General features: G+C 43.8%; 1 protein-coding gene across 4 annotated transcripts in view; it reads left to right on the top strand.

Moving 5' to 3' along the window:
• KCNAB1 (potassium voltage-gated channel subfamily A regulatory beta subunit 1) overlaps nt 1–15,780 on the top strand; it is a 370,921-nt gene that overhangs the window by 277,782 nt on the left and 77,359 nt on the right. For all 4 annotated transcript variants that reach the window (XR_009551559.1, XM_007521072.3, XM_007521074.3 and 1 more), the window contains exons 3-5: nt 7,052–7,089; nt 9,464–9,543; nt 12,211–12,255. Coding sequence is in view for 3 of the 4 variants with exons in the window: in XM_007521072.3 (XP_007521134.1) it covers nt 7,052–7,089; nt 9,464–9,543; nt 12,211–12,255 (163 nt within the window). In the remaining variant the exon portion in view is untranslated. The remainder of the gene's footprint in view (nt 1–7,051; nt 7,090–9,463; nt 9,544–12,210; nt 12,256–15,780) is intronic.

Raw genomic sequence — 15,780 nt, 5'->3', positions numbered from 1 at the left:
GCCCATGGTATAGAAGTGCAAGGACTGCAAGGACCTGCACAAGGATCCTGGTTCGAGCCCTTAACTCCCCACCTGCAAGGGGGTTACTTCACAAGTGGTGCAGCAGGTCTGCAGGTGTGTCTATCTTTCTTTCTTCCTCTCTATCTTCCCCTCTTCTCTCAATTTCTCTATGTCCTATCCAATAACGTGGAAAAGATGGCCCGCCACCAGGAGCAGTAGATTTTTAATGCAGGCACTGAGCCCCCACAATAACTCTGGAGACAAAAAAAAAAGTTATTGATATCACAAAACACTAGGTAGAAGGAGGAATTGTCCCAGTTCAGAGGAGGCTGAGGAGACAGGAACACGAAGGTGCAGTCTTAGATCTGGCATGGGGGGAGAGGAGGAAGGGGACAGTGAAGTTCAGCAAAGATCTATGGTTTGGTGACTTGGAACTGTTGACATGGGAACTAATGATAATTTCCTGGTTTTGGTCAATGCATTATAATGATGTAAGATTATAACAGTATTGCATCTAAAATCTGAAGACCTCTACATTCTTAAGCAAGAGGGCCTTATTTCTCAAAAAAAGGAGATCTCAAGAGGCTTATTCTCAAATAAAGAGGCTTATTTCCTGAGTGAATAACCTAGATACAATTACCCTGTAAGCCATTAATAACATAACTATGTGAGCAAAATAGGTATATGGGTGTGTGCGTATGTATGTATGAGAGCAATTTGTATTTCACCAACCTTTTTTCCTTTCTTTCTGTCCTTTCTTTCTGTCCTTCCTTCCTTTCTTCCTTTCTCTTTTCATTGCTAGGACTTCACCACTTCAGGGTGACTCCCCCACACACACACTCACAAAGAAAGAGGGTGGGAGGAAGGGAAGGAGGGAGGGAGGGAAGGGGAGAGAGAGAGAGAGAGAGAGTGCAAGAAAGACACCACAGCACTGATGAGTCTTCCAGTACCTCAGGGCCCAGGCCTAAGGCTAGGTGGCACACATGGCAAAGTAGGCACACTATCCAGGAGAGCTATTTTGTCAGCCCACAGATCTCTTCAGCACTAAGGTACATGGGACATAGTGCATTAGTAGAGAAAAGGACTCTCTTGTGAAAGGTCCTAGGTTCAATCCCTAGCACTACCATATTCCAGAGAGGTACTCTTATTGGGGGTTCTCTTCTCCTGCTCCTGCTCCTGCTCCTGCTCCTGCTTCTGCTCCTGCTCCTGCTCCTGCTCCTGCTCCTTCTCCTTCTCCTTCTCCTTCTCCTTCTTCTCCTCTTTCTCCTCCTCCTCCTTCTCCCCTCCCCCTCCCTTCTCTCATAAAAATATATAAGTAGGGGGGCAGGCAGCGGTGTACCTGGTTGAGTGTGCACTATCCAGGAGAACTATTTTGTCAGCCCACAAACAAGTTTTAAAAACATGAATTCTTCAGTGCATGAAGGAGTACCATCAGAAAACCCATGATCAGTTCAAAGTTTTCTTTGTATTCCTGCTGCTTTTGAAAGCTTAGATATATCAAGCCTCTGTAGCAAAACTTCTTCTAGGTAACATGCCACTAATCTGAGATTTCACAATGAAGTAATCAGACAGCATCCTAGATCTCAAAAAGTCATGTTCCCATTAGAGACAGAAAAAATAGTCAAGAAAATTGTCATACAGGGGTTTTAAAAATCATACTGAGTAATAAACTTATGGAGAGTAGAAATAGTGAATAAAACCACACAGGCAGAATTCCCAGTTTGAAAGGCTGTTACTTCATCCCTCTCCATCAGGAAGGATGGGATTCTTTTAAATAGTAACTCCTCCTCCTTGACAGATTACTTTTAAATAGTTACTCCTCCTCAAGTGGTTCTCTCACTGCCAGACTTGACTAAACTCACCCTTCCCTGCAGAAGGCATGGCTAGGAGGAATAAGAAGTGGGGAGAGGCTTATCAATCACCTGTGGACTAGGAGAAAGGTTTTTTTTATTTGTTATTAATAGTTTGTTACAAGACTATAAAATCACCATACATAGCTCCATACTACATCCACCATCTAAGTTCTGTATTCCCACCCTCCCACTTCCCAAAGATAACCACCATAGTTCTCATTAAGTCTTACAGTTTGTTTTCTTCTGTTTCATTTGGATTTTTTTTTTTTGCCAAGTTCATGGAGATCAGATCTCTAGATTCCATATATGAGTGAAACCTCTGGTAGTTCTCTTTAATCTTTTATTTTGCTAAGCATAATCACCTCCAGTTCCAAGCATTTTATCCCAAAGGACACAATATCATCTTTTTTTTAAAAGGTATTACCATCTATTTATTTATTTATTTAAATTTTTTATTTATAAAAAAGAAACATTGACTAAACCATAGGATAAGAGGGGTCCAACGCTACACAATTCCCACCACCAGAACTCTGTATACCATCCCCTCCCCTGATAGCTTTCCTATTCTTTAACTCTCTGGGAGTGTGGACCCAAGGTCATTGTGGGATGCAGAAGGTGGAAGGTCTGGCTTCTGTAATTGCTTCCCCACTGAATATAGGCATTGACAAGTCTATCCATACTCCCAGCCTGTCTTTCCCTTTCCCTAGTGGGGAAGGGCTCTGGAGAAACAGAGCTCCAGGACACACTGGTGGGGTTGTCTGTCCAGGGAAGTCTGGTTGGCATCATGCTAGCATCTTGAACCTGGTGGTTGAAAAGAGTGTTAGCATACAAGCCAAAAATTGTTGACCAATCATGAACCTAAAGGATGGAATACTGCAGATGAAGATTGGGGCGGGGGGGGGGGGGGTCCTCCGTTTTGTAGATAGTTAGTAGGAATATTTTAGTTAAATTCCAAAGGGCCTGTGGCTATACTAGTGTTTTTGTTTTTGTTTTTGTTTTTGTTTTTGTTTTTCCCTGAGCCTGAAATCTGATATGCAGGTGAATCCTTATTATTGTCTGGGGAGATGATGTCATGGTTGGAAAAAGGACCAGAAAGCTGGATCAGGGAAGAGAGTAGCTCCCTAATATGGGAAAGAGGTATACATATTGTTGACCGTAAACCCCATTGATTTGATGTGATCTGGGGCCCATAATCAGCTTAGGAGCCTATGTGACCTCTGCATCCCTGTAGATCTGAGCTCACATTCTGTGGTCATGAGTAGGAACATTCTAAGCAGCCCCAATATCAGGACCCATCTTCCTTAGGTGTAGCATAGAGAATATTGTCCATCCTCCCTTCGGAGGATGGAACATTCTCTACCATTGTTGATCTAAGTTGAAGGCAAGGTCCTATGGGGGCCCACAAAAGGGTCTATTGTGTTGTTCCTGATAGGAATGACCTATAACAATGGAGAGAGGAATTTATTTGAGGTCTAGGCCTATCATGTCTGTTTGGGAATCTCAGGACTCCCCAGTTAGGGCCCCAGACGATGGGGTGGCCTGATAGTGACTAAAGAGTCATCATGAAAGTATGCCAGTCTCTTGCCCTTATTCAGCTTTTGCAGTCCTTGCTTTGATGAGGTTACCTTTGGAGTCAGTGAGAGAACTGTAATAGGAAGTAGGTGAGAAGGGTGTCTAAGTCTATGTAGACACTATTTCATTATGAACTTTATGCTAACTCACTGCAGACTATTGTGTATTTTTGCTTTCAGATATATATTTTGCCCTAATTTATGGATATGTGTGAATATATGCTCTATCTTACGGGACCTGGTCTATATCTACGTTTTGGGACTTTGTCAGGAAGTGAACTTCCTGGAACGGAATTAGAGAATACTATGAAAGGAAAGGTCTCACCTGAGTAATGAAGGTGAAGGGTTGACATTCCATGTCTGATGTCTCTGGACACAGCCTGAAGTGAAGCATGCTGAGGTGGTACTCGTTGCATTGATTAGGTTGGGATTGATGGATGCAATATCATTTGGTATGAATTGAGAGAAGCATGCAGAAAATTGAGCCCCACCCAAGAGGTTCCAATATCATCTATTTTGATTGCAGAGTAGTGTTCCATGGAATATACATCCTATAACATCTTAGCCAGTCCTAATGATGGGCATTTAGGCTGTTTCTACTCTTTGGCTATTGTGAATAATGTATCTATGAACACTGGGGCAATATGTCCCTTCAAATTAGTGCTTGAGTGTCCACTGGATAAATGCCTGAGAGTGGTATTGCTGGATCATAATGTACTTCCGTATTTATTTAAGGACTGACCATACAATGGAAAGAAGGCTTTTAATGGAGCTTAATTATAAATTGAAATACACATACTTATTTGTTGAGCAGTTACCAGAGTGTTCCATAGATGAATGACAATCAGAAAAGTAATTCAATTCATTTCAATGCCAGTCAGCATCTAAGGAGTCCCTTCTGTTCTGAGGTGTAGAGCCAACAAGACAAAGGAAATCAGACCCTACACCTCAGATAACTTACTCCCTAGTCATAGAAAGTGTATAGACAAATAACTGGAAAACAAGGAAGTATCCAAGACTGGAGGACTAGAGAGTTAGCCTATGACAGGGGAAAGATGATCAGAGGGCTCTGAACCCTAACTCCATCAGAACCAGAGAGAGAGGAGGATAAAGGGAAGGACATTTGGATGTAATAGTAGGTATATGTTGTTGGTCATCATTTCTCCTTTGGCTAATTCTGCTTCTGTTCCCCTGCAGGCAAGGTGGGTCTCAGGCAAAACAATGATTATGTAACTAGACCACAGCGTCAAGCAATGCAGAGGAACAGAATATGTGTGATTTGGAAAAGAAGAGATGGGACCCCCCAAAAAAAAAGGCCAGATGCATGCAACTATAGACAGATGGTTGTAGAAATAATAGTTGACCCATATCTGTAATCTTGGGAGAACTGCTGTAGTTTACAATGGAAGGAATAGGGATTTAGAATTCTGGTGGTGGGAATGGTGCAGAGTTATACCCCTGTTATCTTGTAACTTTGTAAATCAATATTAAATCACTAATTTAAAAAGATTCATGTCAACATAAGTGATATCCTATTGTGTTTTGTATAAAAACAGATCTCTTCAGCACTAAGGTACATGGGACATAGTGCATTAGTAGAGAAAAGGACTCTCTTGTGAAAGGTCCTAGGTTCAATCCCTAGCACTACCATATTCCAGAGAGGTACTCTTATTGGGGGTTCTCTTCTCCTGCTCCTGCTCCTGCTCCTGCTCCTGCTCCTGCTCCTGCTCCTGCTCCTGCTCCTGCTCCTTCTCCTTCTCCTTCTCCTTCTCCTTCTTCTCCTCTTTCTCCTCCTCCTCATTCTTCTCCCCTCCCCCTCCCTTCTCTCATAAAAATATATAAGTAGGGGGGCAGGCAGCGGTGTACCTGGTTGAGTGTGCACATTACCGTGCACAAGGACCCAGGTTCAAGCTCCTGATGGCCACCTGCAGGGTAAATGCTTCTCAAGCATGGAAACAGGTCTGTGGTTGTTTATCTTTGTCCTTCCCTATCTCTCCATCCCCTTCCCAATTTCTCTATTTCCTATCAAATAGAAAGAAAGGAAGAAAGAAAGAAAGAAAGAAAGAAAGAAAGAAGGAAGGAAGGAAGGAAGGAAGGAAGGAAGGAAGGAAGGAAGGAAGATGGCCACTAAGAACAGTGGATTCATAGTGCTAACACCGAGCCCCAGTGAAAACACTGGTGGCAATAAAATAAATAAATAATAAGTAAACACATCTCTTCAGCATCACAGCACAAGTAAGCCAACAAATCCATCAAGCAAATGCTGACCTGCTTTTTGCTGCAAGATATAGAAGAATAGCTGATCCGTGGTATTCATTACTGAATCTATGGCTTGTCCCATTTTAGCATTTAACCCAAAGCAATTCCTGATGAATGAGGAAATTAATGGACTTAGATGCAGTGACCTACCAAATGCTGCTGCCTCCTATCTGTCTCTTGACAGGTCTGTAATAGCACTTAGTAATTAGAAGAGCAGAGCTACTTCCAAAGGCCTGAGACCTTTCTCATCACAAAATGCTCATTGTCCCAAGTCTCTTTCTGGGACCCATTGTCCAAAAGTTCTTTAGCCCCATCCACGCTTCTCAAACATCACAAATAATGCAGCCATAGTGTGCTGTTATTCACATCTGTGTCTGCATTTACTAAGAGAGAAAATGTCACCAATAATTTAACTTATCCTGGTAGGCAGTATTTTTTTTAACACAAAGAACCACAATGTTTCTGGTTATAGGAGCCATTGCAAATGTGTATTTATGCTCCAGACACACAATTTCGGCTGCATTCAAACAGACTATTTCATCAAATCATCTGTAAAAAGGTCTTGATGCCCAGGCAATTTCTTCACTTAACAGAGAACTGCATTTCACAGCAGACCACTTATTTTATTCTTACATAAAAACAGACGCTGCGCTTTCTCTAGCCCATTAAGTTTCTCAATGCTCATCTTTCTGTATACTAGTCATGGCTGGTTTTATCTTATGGTGCCTTAAATGATCTTTTTTTTTTCTGCACAAACGTTTTCCTTTTGTACATTCTTCCCATCCAGCCAAAAAAAAAAAAAAAAAAAAAGTGTAGTCCTGCTTTTTCTTGAAATAATTAACTCTGTTTGCTAGTAGATATACAAGTTTATTATTCTCTTAATAAGGAGAAAACTAGCAGCAAAGAGAATGGTGCCTTTGCATGAAGGTAGGGTACCCCTTCCTCCAGAGGGCTATAGACCCCAATGGGTATGTAGTGAGAGGAAATGGCCACTGGACTCTGGTCCCCTAATACCGTTACCTGGATACCTTGGGTAACAACTGACTGAAGTAACCCTCATCTAAGAAAAACCATTTGATGGTCTGGGAGATGGTGCAGTGGATAAAGTACTGGACTCTCCAAGCATGAGGTCTTGAGTTCAATCCCTGGCAGCACATGTACCAGAGTGATGTTTGGTTCTTTCTCTCTCCTAGTATCTTTCTCATTAATAAATAAATTAAATCTTTAAAAAAAAAAAAAAAGAAAGAAAGAAAAAAGAAGAACCGTTTTATCACATAATACACCGTATTAGAAGAACCGTTTTGTCACATAATACACCGTATTAGAAAAAGGACTGTAAATGACATGGAAATGTTTATTCTTTCCTAGGAACATGGGTGACATTTGGAGGTCAAATTTCAGATGAGGTAAGTGACTTTGGGCCTCCAGTAAGCCAAGTCAAAAGTACGCAGCACTACGGAGGGAGAGAGCGTCTTCATCCTGGGGCCCTGGCCTTTCACAGGGCTAATGTTCTAACTGCAGGAAATGGCTAATATTGAATGGAGGTTGTTTGCAGTTTTCTCTTGCTTCTTGTGTTTTTTCTCACATAGACTACTAATAGGCCCTAAGGCTGTCAATCTATTATGTGTGCAGGCTCAGTAGTGAGAGAGCAAACCAATTTGAAATTAATATTCAGCCACTTTGTGGAAATAGTTAATTACTGCTATAAGCTTCTAGTTATTTGTCTGAACTCCACCCTGGGTGATCAGCTGGCCCCAGTTTGCACAGATGTTCCCATTTTAGCATGGAATCTCTCAGACCCAGGCAAACTAGGACCCTTGATGTAGGTGAAAGAATCAGTTCCTCTCTGCATCAGTTTCTGCTTTGTCAAATGGGATGATAATAGCCACCTTGAAAGCCTGTTGAACGGATAACCATGTTATATACCTCAGGTATTTGGGAAGCCCTCTGACTAATAGAGAACAAACAGCAAGTGGAATGTGTAGTAATTATATTTACTGGAAAACTCTTTTAATTGTCAGTTTCTCCCACCTCTCCTGTGATTTCTTTTTTTTTTTTTTTTGCCCCATGTCTCTGATATTGAAGTTCTGCTCAGAAAGAAATAGCAGCTCCAGTTCTAGGGCTCAATTAGAACAATTGCTCTAAAGAACGTGTTTGCAGAAGTCCTCAATTAACCTCTCCTTGAATCTCATTGACTCCACAGGGTTCTAGGCCTTTCTTAGACTCACTAGGCCCTGCTGGAAAAGTGGAAAGATCAACTTCCCAGTGGCCTGGGGAACAATGGAAGGACCTGGGTAGAATTAGCTTCATGTGCAGATGAAGAAACCAAAATACAGACATGCCAAATGACTCAACCCAGTAGATGATCTGCTATGTGGTATATTACGGGTCAGAAGTCATCACCTGGTTTCTTTGAGTTTTTTTCTCTTCTATATTCAGCATTCCTGTCTTTAAGTCTCATGGCTGGACATCATCTTAGCAATCTTTAGATCAGCTATCTGTCTGCAAGTCCCTGCCTTATATAAACACTTCTCCCTACATGAGATTTATCATATACATTTCTCAATAATTATTCACCAGTGTCGTGTGATGGAGTGACATAACAAGAACACATGACATAAAAATGATATAACATAGAGGAATGTGACATAGCACAAATCTGTGATAAAGCTCAAGGGCAGGTGATATAACATGAGTCCAGTATACAGTGTAAGCACTGGGATTTCTATAACACTGATGATTGTAGTGAGGAAAATGATCTTTGTTTACATTCAATCTCTACTTAAAATGAATATCATAATGACAGAAAATTAAAGACAGGGGTAGTGTGGGTTTTTTGTTTGTTTGTTTGTTTTTTGCAGCTATTATTCTAAAAGCTTGGCATAGACTCCATTTTGCTGGCCTAACAGTTCTGGTGGGCCACGTTTTAAAATAACAGAAGGATGGCTTAGCCTGAAAATGCTGATGAAGCAACTTTTGCCTACCATCCAAAAGATAATGGTAAAATCAATTGTAATTATTTGAGAGGTGGGTAATTTTTCAATTGATGAATAAATCTATCAAGAAAATGAAAAATGCCCCCCCCCACTTTAATCAATTCCCTTGATAGCCAGCCCCCACGCTGTAAGGCACAGCTTTGCTGGTTCTCACTTGCTTCAGCGGCACACAAGTGGGGCAGTCTTGGAGTTCTGAAATGTTTGCAGTAGTCTCTGGAAGAGCCAAGGTCCCTGCTGTATTTGTGTCTTCCCTTCCTAGTCAGTCCATGTGACTGACTGGTGGCTGTATGACAAGACTGAGGTTTTGTGACTGACAAGAGTCTGGTGACAGTCATGATCCCCTACCCTGTGGTTCACCTGCAGCCTGTGAGGCCTCCAAGGGAAAAGCCACAGGCTTTTAAATCAGGAGTCACCTAGCTGCCAAAATCTATTGGCTTGGAGGAAAGAGACAAGAAATGGAGACACCAGTGATACAAATGACACTCTTTTGTCAGGGAGATTCTCATGCCACTAAGAATGTTGTCAAAGCCAGTCTTCCAAAGAGAGGAGAAACAGAAATCCCTCCCCTTTCTTGTGGCTGCTTTACCCAGTGTCAAGGGCAGGGTATTTTTATCCCTGCTCTGCAGGTTGAATTTTGTTCTTTTTCCCTTCCTCTCTGCAGTACATCTGGGTAAAATGAGTGGATGGTGATATTACAGCATTGTAAGGAGGTCCAGAGGATTTGTATTGAGTCCTGGGTTGGAAAGCACATAACTTTCCTCACTGACCTTGACTTCACCTACAGGTAGCTGAGCGGCTGATGACCATTGCCTACGAAAGTGGAGTCAACCTCTTTGACACCGCTGAGGTCTACGCTGCTGGGAAGTAAGTCATCTCCCATCTGTAGTCCCTCAAACCTCCACCTGTAGTCCCTGATTGAGGAAGGGTCTACCACTGACTATGTGAGAGGCAGGGGTGGCCATGGCCCGAGAGGGACTACAGGGTTAAAAAAGTGTGAGTTGGCCAGGCAAATGCACAACAATGGTGCACAGGACCTGCACATGAGAGGTCCCAGGTTTCCCTGATACCACCATATGCCAGAGTGGCAACAGTGCTCTTGTCAGAAAGACAAGAGGTCCCAGGTTTCCCTGATACCACCATATGCCAGAGTGGCAACAGTGCTCTTGTCAGAAAGACAACAAAGAAGTGTGTGTGTGTGTTGAATGTACTAGTGACATTCCTGCTGGATTGTACAAAGTCTGGTTTCTTTCCAAAGTCGGGAAGGCAGGGAGGTGGGTATATTTGTGGACAATAAATAGGGGGTCCCCTCCTCTCAGTGTGGCAGCAGGGGCCTCTTGTGTGCTTCACTTGGCATCACAGATGCATGAGATTTAGAGGAGGAGCTCCAGAGAGGATCCTCTGGCACCTTTTTTTTTAAATTTTTTATTTGTAAAAAGGAAACATTGACAAAACCATAGGATAAGAGGGGTACAATTTCACACAGTTCCCACCACCAGACCTCCGTATCCCATCCCCTCCCCTGATAACTTTCCTATTCTTTAACCCTCTGGGAGTATGGACCCAAGGTCATTACGGGGTGCAGAAAGTGGAAGGTCTGGCTTCTATAATTGCTTTCCCGCTGAATATGGGCATTGAGAGGTCGATCCATACTCTCAGCATTCCTCTCTCTTTCCCTAGTGGGGAAGGGCACTTGGGAAGTGGAGCTCCAAGGCACATTGGTGGGGTTGTCTGTCCAGGGAAGTCTGGTTGGCATCCTGCTAGCATCTGGAACCTGGTGGCTGAAAAGAGAATTAACATACAAAGCCAAACAAATTATAAGAGAACATTCCAGAGGCCCTTGAGGATAGAAAGACTGCATGGGGATCTTGCTGCATCCTGTTATAGCCTTCCATGAACCCAAGAGTGGCTTTAGAGCTCCAGGACAGGAATTCCTCACCCCTCAATCCCCCCACCGCCACCCCCGGAGCTGGAGTTGAGCCTCTTCATTGAGTGAGTTTACAGATTCTCTTGGGCTGACTTTCTCATTCAGATAGAGGGACATGATGGGGGGGGGGCAGTATTGGATATTGGAGCTTCCCCTGGTGCCACAGCATCTTCTGTGTAATGTTGGGGACCAAAACTGGACCAGGGGCATGGCAAGGTTTATACCCTTCCCGGTGAACCCTCTGGTACAGGACTTGAACCCTGGGCCTGAGCCCAGGTCCTGCCCTCAAGCAGGTGCATTTCACACAGCATTGAACATGCTGGTCTCCCTTGGTAACAGGGACACAGCTTCCCAAACTGGGAGGAATGACAGAGCCCGACAGAGGGTAAGCATCCCGCACAGTCACCTCCCTCCTGGGACAGGCCAGTCACTCTTCCTACACTGAGTCGGGCCAGCACCCCCATCCATGGGTTTTCCTGTCTGGAATTCTTCCTTGTCAAGACCTGAAGTTTAAGGATCATTTGGGAGGGTCAGAGCCCACATCCTAATGTTTTTCCTTTGAATCCAATGAGAGGAAATAAAATTACTAAGGCTTGGTCCTGCCTGTACCCCATCCTCTCTTAATATAAGAGGGTGATGAGGTTAAAGAAAGTGGGGGGGACGAGGCAGGATTTAGATGAACCAGCCTGTTTGTATTTCTATAGTGGAGGTGAATCAGTTCTGATTAATTGTTGATTGATTATTAATTGTTGATTGTGAAATGTGAAACAAGCATGCTTGTCCCATGGGAACATGTTCCAGAACTAAGCTGTACACTCCAGCAAAGACAGGGCTCCTTCAGTTAAGACAGGTTCTGAGAAGCAGCAACTCCTACCTGCAGGACCCCAACAGACAAGTGACACACAGGTCCCTGTCACAAAGTTGCTGGGCCTGGCTGATCCTCCCAGTATTGTCTTCCTGGAAGAGGCCTAAGGGAAAGTTTGAGTCTCCTCAAGCTTGGGTCTCAGCTGGTGGTGGGGAGTGGACAGTGGGGTGTGGTAAGCATGCCTCTCCACATCCACATCCCAGCCTCGGGGCAGTAAGGACATGACCCAGAACACAAGTTGTTCTCTCTGTGGGCCATCCCACCTGTAGCCTTGGCCCTTGGAATGCTCCAGCCTCCACCTGGGTTATTTTGTCATGCAAGATGGCCTGAGAGCCAAGATGCCTATTGAAGCAGTGTAAGGTCTCGTGGCCCTCCTGGGCCACTGTTGGAGACCACTGCAATTAGGAGGAAAACCTTGGCTCCAGTTGGATGTTGTCAGGCAGAACATTTATATATGGTATCAGTGGCTCCAAAATACCAAACTGCCAAATGACTGTGCTGTTTCTTAGTCTCAGGACGGCAGGTGGTCTCTGCCAGCCTGTCAGGATTTGGCAGGTGCTTCTGAAATGCTCCGGAGCAGGATTCTGCAGGCACTAGCAGAAACTGCTTCTGGTCAAGAGCGACTTCTATTTCAGGATGTGTGGACACCAAAAGTTCAAACCAGGGGTAATTCCAGCATGATGGGTGACCTCTGCGTTAGCAGGTCACTGTGTCCTCACATATGACCTCTTTCTCCCACCAGGGCTGAAGTGATTCTGGGAAGCATCATCAAGAAGAAAGGCTGGAGGTAATGCATTCATCCAGATCATTTATTTGCCTTTAAAAAGACTTACTATGTGGTACTAAAGAAGAGGAATAAATGTTTAACAACCGACCAAAAGATTGACAAAAAGAGTCAATTCTTGGTGGTTTGAAAATAACAATCAAAAAAGGAAGGAAGAAAGAAAGAAAGAAAGAAAGAAAGAAAGAAAGAAAGAAAGAAAGAAAGAAAGAAAGGAAGGAAGGAAGGGGGACAGAGGAGAGAGAGAAAGAAAGAAAGAGAGAAAGAAAAAAGAGGAAAAAGAAAAGAAGGGAGGGAGGGAGAAAAAGAAAATAAATATCTTAAGTTCTTTACATGGGCTTCAAAAAAATATCAACTAGTTGTTGATGACAGTAAGTCACCATGGGATTGAGCAGAGGGAGTGTCCCTGGGTTATTTGTGTATCAAGGAAAGTGACATTTTTCAGGGAATTCTGACTGCCGTTCGTGGTGAATTTAGTGAATAGAGTCAGCTGACAGGAAGCGGATTATATATACAGATTCTTCTTCTCTTCTTTGAGACAATTCTGGATACAAGGAAATAATGAAGCTAGGGATCCCTGGGTTAAATACCCTCAAAACTCTCTACCCTGGACACAGCCAGACAATGTCACTTCTGTGACTGGCTCTGGACTTTTGTGGTGGTGTTTCCCTACTGTCTGAGAGGCGTCCCAGCCCAGCCCACCACTGTTTGTAGCCTGAACCTGCAGTAATGAGGGGCACCACTACATCTATTAACTGAGAACACACAAGCTTAGATTTTAGGTGAGTTTGTTAAAAAATCTGAGAACTCAAGCTCAGATGACACAAGCCCAGGAATAACCCTCAGGGTGCTTTAAGAGACCCTCTCCAAAGCTTAGACCCTAGTGTGGAGAGTTTGTACTTGGTGTAATAGGTGAGAGGAGGTATCAGCCACTATCTTGGGAACTGACAACATGGTCAGACAAGTCTTCCAGAAAGTCTTCCAGCTCACTCTCATTGTCATCTCTGCATTGAAGTAAATGAACAGGGTTGTTTCTTTTCCTGTATCTCATTCCCTTGTCCCATTCTTTGAAGAATGGGGAGCTAGGCTGTCATAGGACAGTTTCTCTTCTGCCTGGTTTGATAGTTGATGAATATCCATGTTCAGCATATTGTACCCCTGCTCTCTCACAGAGAGCTAGGAGGTTTGGGTAACAGCCTCTTCATGGAACCAGCTGTATTTTGCCTCTCAGCTTCTTATTTGCAATGAATATGGTGAACTTTTACTGGCCCATGGGTGCAGGTCTCTGTACATTGTCTTTAACACATCTGCGTGGTGTGAAGGTATTCTGCCTGTCAACCCCAGCAGCCCTTTCTTCCCCAGCAAGAACGCAGCTATGCAAAGCCTGGCAAAGACTGCTGGGAACATTTGGGATTCCCCTTCTGCTCTGATGTGATATTTGCTACTGGCCAAATAAATAAAAATTCTATAATATCTGTGAGATAGCTATGTAGAGAGGTTGATACTCATATACATGTAGCAAATGTAAAATTGAATTTAGGAAAAATAGACTTAAGTCTGGTCCAGTTAGGCCTCTGCACACATTATTCCAGCTCCGTCCAGCAGGGACACTAGAAGAAGAATCAGAGATCCATATCTTCTTGGGCTGCCTAGTCCTCGTTCCTGGAGGAATGTTTGGTAGATATAGAGGAAGTTGCAGAAATGGAAAAGAAGAGATTTATGGTGAGATGAACAAGTAAAGTTTGGTGACCTACTTTGTCCTCCTTCTTTACTCCAGGTAGTGCGAAGAGAAAACTATTCAATCTTAAATGTGAAAAACTATTCATGCCCACCCAGCCCACTACCTTGCCATAGTTGCTGTCCCCATAGAGGGTAGTTGTCCTTTCCCTGAGGCTTCTCTAACAAAGTGCCACAACATGAGTGGCTTACAATGACAGAAGTTCATTTCCTCCCATGCTAGAAGCCAGAAGTGCAAACTCAATATTCATAAGGCCATGCTCTTTCTGACACCCTGAGTCAGAACCCTTCCAGGAAGAGTCCTGCCTCTGGGGCTGGCTGGCCACTCTGTCATTCCTTTGCTCTCAGCTACAACACTTAGACCTCTAAACCCTTTACGCATGATCTCCTCCCCTCCTGTGTCTGTGTGTCTTCTTAGGACAATAGTCCTGTTGGATTAAGGGCTCACCCTGGAGTCTGACCTCATTTTTTTCTATTTATTTATTTATTTATTTATTTATTTATTTAATAGGATAGAAAGAAGTTGAGAGGGAGAGGGGAGATAAAGAGGTAATGAGAAAGAGACATATGCAGCACAGTTTCACTGCTTGTGAAGCTTTGCCCTGCAGGTGGGAGCTGGGGCTTGAACCCAGATCCTTGCAAATAGTAATGTGTATGCTCAACTGGGCATGCCACTGCCTGGCCCCTGTGACTTCATTTAAATTCACCTAACCATACCTGTAGCGGCCTAAGTTCCAAATAAACTGAGATACAGGGAGTTAGGACTTCTGCATATTTGAGTGTGGGGGTAGACACAGCTCAATGCTGTGGATTTGGAGGCAAGTCCATCAGTGGTCCAGTGACATCTGCAGTACAGGGTAGGCTGTGAGATACACCTGTACCAGAGCCACACCCTAAAACAGTAAATCTCTACTCTCCATTGCTAGCAGGGCCTTTTTAATGCCTCTTATAGGAAGCAGGTTATCATGTATTGTTCATAAACCACCTTTCAATTTTGCAAGCAAAATCTCAAGCTAGGAGGAGCTAGGCAGTGGCACACCTGGTTGAGTGCACATATTACCTTGCACAAGGACCCAGGTTCTAGACCCAGTCTCCACCTGCAGGGGGAAAACTGCACAAGAGATGACCCCTCTTCTCTCTCAATTTCTCTATCTCTATTTAAAAAATGATAAATACATGAAAAAGCTCAAGCGGTGATCAAGCCATAACTGACAACCGCCTCCCCTAGATAGTTAAACCACAGCATCATGGCATGACAGATTCACCCAGCACATTGGGCTTCTGGTTCCTGTGCCAACACCCACTTGCCTGCAGTGTTGCCCAGGACAGGTCAGTGTTTCTCCAAGCCTCCACTGCCCCACCTACTGTAAAGTGGGCAGTGTATCTGTTTACCGAGGGGCATGCTGATGGTAGAGCGAGCTAAAGGGTTCGAAAGCAATTTGAAGGTTGTATTCTGCACAAGTCAAATGCTCTTCTTACTATTCTATGCCTACCCAGCGGAGTTGTTCTAAAGGCCTCTGCAGGACTCGGGGATAATTCGACAGGCTGCTCTCTAATCTTGCTGTTTAAGCAGCCATGTTAGTATGCCCACCCAGAGAGGCCACACATTGCACAGAGTTGGGAAGTTGGGAAGCAGTAAGTCCCTGACAGTATTTGGATAGAGTGTGCAGCTTTGGCAGGCCTACTGCCCTGAGTAATCAGAAGGGCTGCTTTCATTTGTTATACTATTCCAGCCAGCCTTTTGTTGGGGCTCTGAGAATGTTTGCTAAAGGAGACCAGCTCCCCGGTGGCAGA

Source organism: Erinaceus europaeus, chromosome 9 (genome assembly GCF_950295315.1).
Source record: "Erinaceus europaeus chromosome 9, mEriEur2.1, whole genome shotgun sequence".
Classification (NCBI taxonomy): domain Eukaryota; kingdom Metazoa; phylum Chordata; class Mammalia; order Eulipotyphla; family Erinaceidae; genus Erinaceus; species Erinaceus europaeus.
Note: the sequence above shows the minus strand (reverse complement) of the source record. Positions and strands in the feature narration are given on the sequence as shown.